Here is a 5000-nt window from a genome sequence, read left to right as displayed (position 1 = left end):
CACAACATGCGTCTCTAGTGATCAACACAATAGATCTTTCAGAATGTGTTCACTTTACAGATGCATTTGCTTTTGGTGTACAGGTTTTGTATTGAATTCAGTCTGTTCACGGTGCCAAAGGTCAAAGGTGGTTACCTTCATGATCTGGTCTCCGGTGCGTAGCCCCTCCTCCTCGGCAGGACTGCCGTCCTGGATGCCAGCGATGAAGATGCCCACATCGTTGCCCCCCGCCAGCCTCAGACCCACACTGTCCCCCTTCTGGAAACTCACCATCACAGTGTTAGCCCTGAATGGATGGCAAGATTACAAGTGGTTACAGCAGGATCAACTCAACTGGTGAGATGCACACATAAACACACACACACCACAACATGGAGCAACGGACGCATCATGAATGAGGAGGAGAGAGGAGGAGAGGAGAGGAGAGAAGAAAAGAGGAGAGGAGAGAGAAGATATGATCTTGTTACCATCTGATGCACATTCAAATGTCATAATAAATCAACACTGCAGAGCGCTCCCTGTCCCCTGCCCTGCCCTGATTGTATTACTGCAGATGATATCTGGAAATGTGCATGTACACCCTGGCCCATCTACTGTTGCTAGCCCCAATTCTGACTTGTGCTCTAATTTCTGCTTCAATGATTTCTGCTCTCGTAAAAGCCTGGGTTTTCTGTACGTTATCACTAGAAGCTTATTACCTAAAATGTATCAATTGAAAGTGTGGATTCACAGCTCCAATCCAGATGTGTTGGTCATTACTGAGACGTGGTTAAGAAAGAGTGTTTTGAACACTGATGTTAACCTTTTTGGTTATGACCTTTTTCGTCAAGACAGATCTTCCAAAGGTGGTGGAGTGGCAATCTTTACCGCCTTCAGTGCTCTGTTGTCTCCACCAAGTCTGTCCCCAAAGAATTTGATTTGCTGGATGTAAGCATTAAGCTTTCAAATAGCTCTTTGTTGACTGTTGCTGAGTGTTATCGTCCACCATCAGCACCAGCCTGTACCCTCCCTGCCCTAAAGTCTCTCCTGGCCCCTTTCACTAAGTCTGAATTTGTCCTGCTATGTGACCTAAACTGGGACATGCTTAAACCACCTGACCAAGTCCTACAGCAATGGGACTCCATAGATCTTTCTCAGATGATTACCAATCCCACAAGGTATCACTCCAAACACCTAGAAAAAGCTACTCTCCAAATAATCCTGATAGGTATCAGTCTGGTATTTTCTGTAATTACCTTAGTGTTCACTGTTTTACAGCCTGTGTTCGTAATGGCTACTCAGTTAAACGACCTGTCCTGATTTGTCATAGACGCATGCTAAAAAACTTGAATGAGCAAGCCATCCTTGGTGCCAGGAAAATAACCTCTCACTCAACATCAACAAAACAAAGGAGATGATCGTGGACTTCAGGATCAGCAGAGGGTGCACCCCCCTATCCACATCGATGGGACCGCAGTGGAGAAGGTGGAAAGCTTCAAGTTCCTTGGCGTACACATCACTGACAAAGTGAAATGGTCCACCCACGCAGACAGTGTGGTGAAGAAGGCGCAACAGAGCCTGTTCAACCTCAGGAGGCTGAAGAAATGTGGCTTATCACCTAAAACCTTCATAAACTTTTACAGGTGCACAATTGAGAGCATCCTGTCGGGCTGTATCACCGCCTGGTACGGCAACTGCACCGCCCACAACCGCAGGGCTCTCCAGAGGGTGGTGCGGTCTGCCGAACGCATTACCGGGGGCAAACTACCCGCCCTCCAAGACACATACAGCACCCGATGTCACAGGAAGGCCAAAAAGAACATCAAGGACATCAACCACCCGAGCCACTGCCTGTTCACCTCACTATCATCCAGAAGGCGAGGTCAGTACAGGTGCATCAAAGCTGGGACCGAGAGAATGAAAAACAGCTTCTATCTCAAGGCCATCAGACTGTTAAATAGCCATCACTAGCACATTAGAGGCTGCTGCTGCCAATTGAAATCACTGGCCACTTTAAGAAATGGAACACTAGTCAGTTTAATAATGTTTACATATCTTGCACTACTCATCTCAAATGTATATACTGCATTCTATTCTATAATATTCTTCTGTATCTTAGTCCATGTCGCTCTGTCATTGCTTGTCCATATACAGTGGGGAGAACAAGTATTTGATACACTGCCGATTTTGCAGGTTTTCCTACTTACAAAGCATGTAGAGGTCTGTAATTTTTATCATAGGTACACTTCAACTGTGAGAGACTGAATCTAAAACAAAAATCCAGAAAATCACATTGTATGATTTTTAAGTAATTAATTTGCATTTTATTGCATGACATAAGTATTTGATACATCAGAAAAGCAGAACTTAATATTTGGTACAGAAACCTTTGTTTGCAATTACAGAGATCATATGTTTCCTGTAGGTCTTGACCAGGTTTGCACACACTGCAGCAGGGATTTTGGCTCACTACTACATACAGACCTTCTCCAGATCCTTCAGGTTTCGGGGCTGTCGCTGGGCAATACGGACTTTCAGCTCCCTCCAAAGATTTTCTATTGGGTTCAGGTGTGGAGACTGGCTAGGACACTCCAGGACCTTGAGATGCTTCTTACGGAGTCACTCCTTAGTTGCCCTGGCTGTGTGTTTCGGGTCATTGTCATGCTGGAAGACCCAGCCACGACCCATCTTCAATGCTCTTACTGAGGGAAGGAGGTTGTTGGCCAAGATCTTGCAATACATGGCCCCATCCATCCTCCCCTCAATACGGTGCAGTCGTCCTGTCCCCTTTGCAGAAAAGCATCCCCAAAGAATGATGTTTCCACCTCCATGCTTCACGGTTGGGATGGTGTTCTTGGGGTTGTACTCATCCTTCTTCTTCCTCCAAACACGGCGAGTGGAGTTTAGACCAAAAAGCTATATTTTTGTCTCAGACCACATGACCTTCTCCCATTCCTCCTCTGGATCATCCAGATGGTCATTGGCAAACTTCAGACGGGCCTGGACATGCGCTGGCTTGAGCATAGGGACCTTGCATGCACTGCAGGATTTTAATCCATGACGGCATAGTGTGTTACTAATGGTTTTCTTTGAGACTGTGGTCCCAACTCTCTTCAGGTCATTGACCAGGTCCTGCCGTGTAGTTCTGGGCTTATCCCTCACCTTCCTCATGATCATTGATGCCCCACGTGGTGAGTTCTTGCATGGAGCCCCAGACCGAGGTTGATTGACCGTCATCTTGAACTTCTTCCATTTTCTAATAATTGCGCCAACAGTTGTTGCCTTCTCACCAAGCTGCTTGCCTATTGTCCTGTAGCCCATCCCAGCCTTGTGCAGGTCTACAAATGTATCCCTGATGTCCTTACACAGCTCTCTGGTCTTGGCCAATGTGGAGAGGTTGGAGTCTGTTTGATTGAGTGTGTGGACAGGTGTCTTTTATACAGGTAACGAGTTCAAACAGGTGCAGTTAATACAGGTAATGAGTGGAGAACAGGAGGGCTTCTTAAAGAAAAACTAACAGGTCTGTGAGAGCCGGAATTCTTACTGGTTGGTAGGTGATCAAATACTTATGTCATGCAATAAAATGCAAATTAATTACTTAAAAATCATACAATGTGATTTTCTGGATGTGTACCTATGATACAAATTACAGACCTCTACATGCTTTGTAAGTAGGAAAACCTGCAAAATCGGCAGTGTATCAAATACTTGTTCTCCCCACTGTATGTATATGTTCTTAAATCCCATTCCTTACTTTTTTGTGTGTATTGGGTATATGTTGTGTAATTGCATTCTATGGTCCTCTATAGCTCAATTGGTAGAGCATGGCGCTTGTAACGCCAGGGTAGTGGGTTCGATCCCCGGGACCACCCATATGTAAAAATGTATGCGCACATGACTGTAAGTCACTTTGGATAAAAGTTTCTGCTAAATGGCATATTATTATTGTTAGATATTACTGCACTGTCGGAGCTAGAAGCACAAGCATTTCGCTACACCCGCTATAACATCTGCTAAACACGTGTATGTGACAAATACAATTTGATTTGATTTGAGAGAGGCGAAGGCCGAGAGCCGTGCGTCCTCCGAAACACAACACAGCCGAGCCGCAAGCTTCCTGACACAATGCCCACTTAACCCGGAAGCCAGCACCAATGTGTCGGAGGAAACCCCGTACACCTGGCGACCGCGTCAGCGTGCACTGCGCCCGGCCCGCCACAGGAGTCGCTAGTGCACGATGGAACAAGAACATCCCTGCCGGCCAAACCCTCCCCTAACCTGGACGACGCTGGGCCAATTGTGCGCCGCCCCATGGTTCTCCCGGTCGCGGCCGGCTGCCTTAGACCACTGCACCACTCGGGAGGCCCCCACCCTTCCCCAGATCTGTGCCTCGTCACAATCCTGTCTCGGAGCTCTACGGACAATTCCTTTGACCTCATGGCTTGGTTTCACCTACCAGCACTCCCTTCTGTCTCCTGCCCCTCTTCCTCTGACATGTGTAACCTTCACTAAACAGTCAGGTCAGGGTTTCTTATGAGGCAGTAGAACTCTGGGCTGTGATCTACTCACCCATAGAGCTCTTCATCCTCTGGGCTGGGGCGTAGCAGGATCTTAGGAGTGGTCTTTGCTGACGCTGTAAAACAACAAACACAAACGCATTAAACACATCTAAACAAATACTCATCAATGACCACACGGACTGATTGACTACATACTCATTCAATGAAAGGCTAGACAATGTCTGGTTGAAAAGCTGTAGTCTAAAACCTGGGTACTAATGTTATTACATTATATTTAAACAGGGTCAAGGTAGAATTTGAGGCCACATGTTCTTGATGCATTGCATTGTGGGTAAAATATGCATTGTGGGTACCTGGTGGCTCGTGGAGGCGTGGCGGCCCCTCTGAGTCCAGGTTGGCAGGGCCCGGGGCGGGGGGGTCCTGTGGGGGGGGAACCCTGAAAGGTGAGGCCATGGCAGACATCTTGGCTACCCTGGGAGAGTCTTCCAGGCTGGTTAGAGG

General features: G+C 47.0%; 1 protein-coding gene across 4 annotated transcripts in view; it reads right to left on the bottom strand.

Annotated features, from left to right (window-relative positions):
• LOC121530716 (tight junction protein ZO-2) overlaps positions 1-5000 on the bottom strand; it is a 154994-nt gene that overhangs the window by 32312 nt on the left and 117682 nt on the right. For all 4 annotated transcript variants that reach the window (XM_041835895.2, XM_045226850.1, XM_041835897.2 and 1 more), the window contains exons 9-11: positions 4853-5000; positions 4549-4612; positions 136-286 (exon numbers count right to left, since the gene is read on the bottom strand). The exon at positions 4853-5000 is cut by the window's right edge and continues 1 nt beyond it. In XM_041835895.2, the coding sequence (XP_041691829.2) occupies positions 136-286; positions 4549-4612; positions 4853-5000 (363 nt within the window). The remainder of the gene's footprint in view (positions 1-135; positions 287-4548; positions 4613-4852) is intronic.

This window comes from Coregonus clupeaformis, chromosome 18 (genome assembly GCF_020615455.1).
Source record: "Coregonus clupeaformis isolate EN_2021a chromosome 18, ASM2061545v1, whole genome shotgun sequence".
Classification (NCBI taxonomy): Eukaryota; Metazoa; Chordata; class Actinopteri; order Salmoniformes; family Salmonidae; genus Coregonus; species Coregonus clupeaformis.
This window is presented reverse-complemented; position numbering and strand designations above follow the sequence as displayed.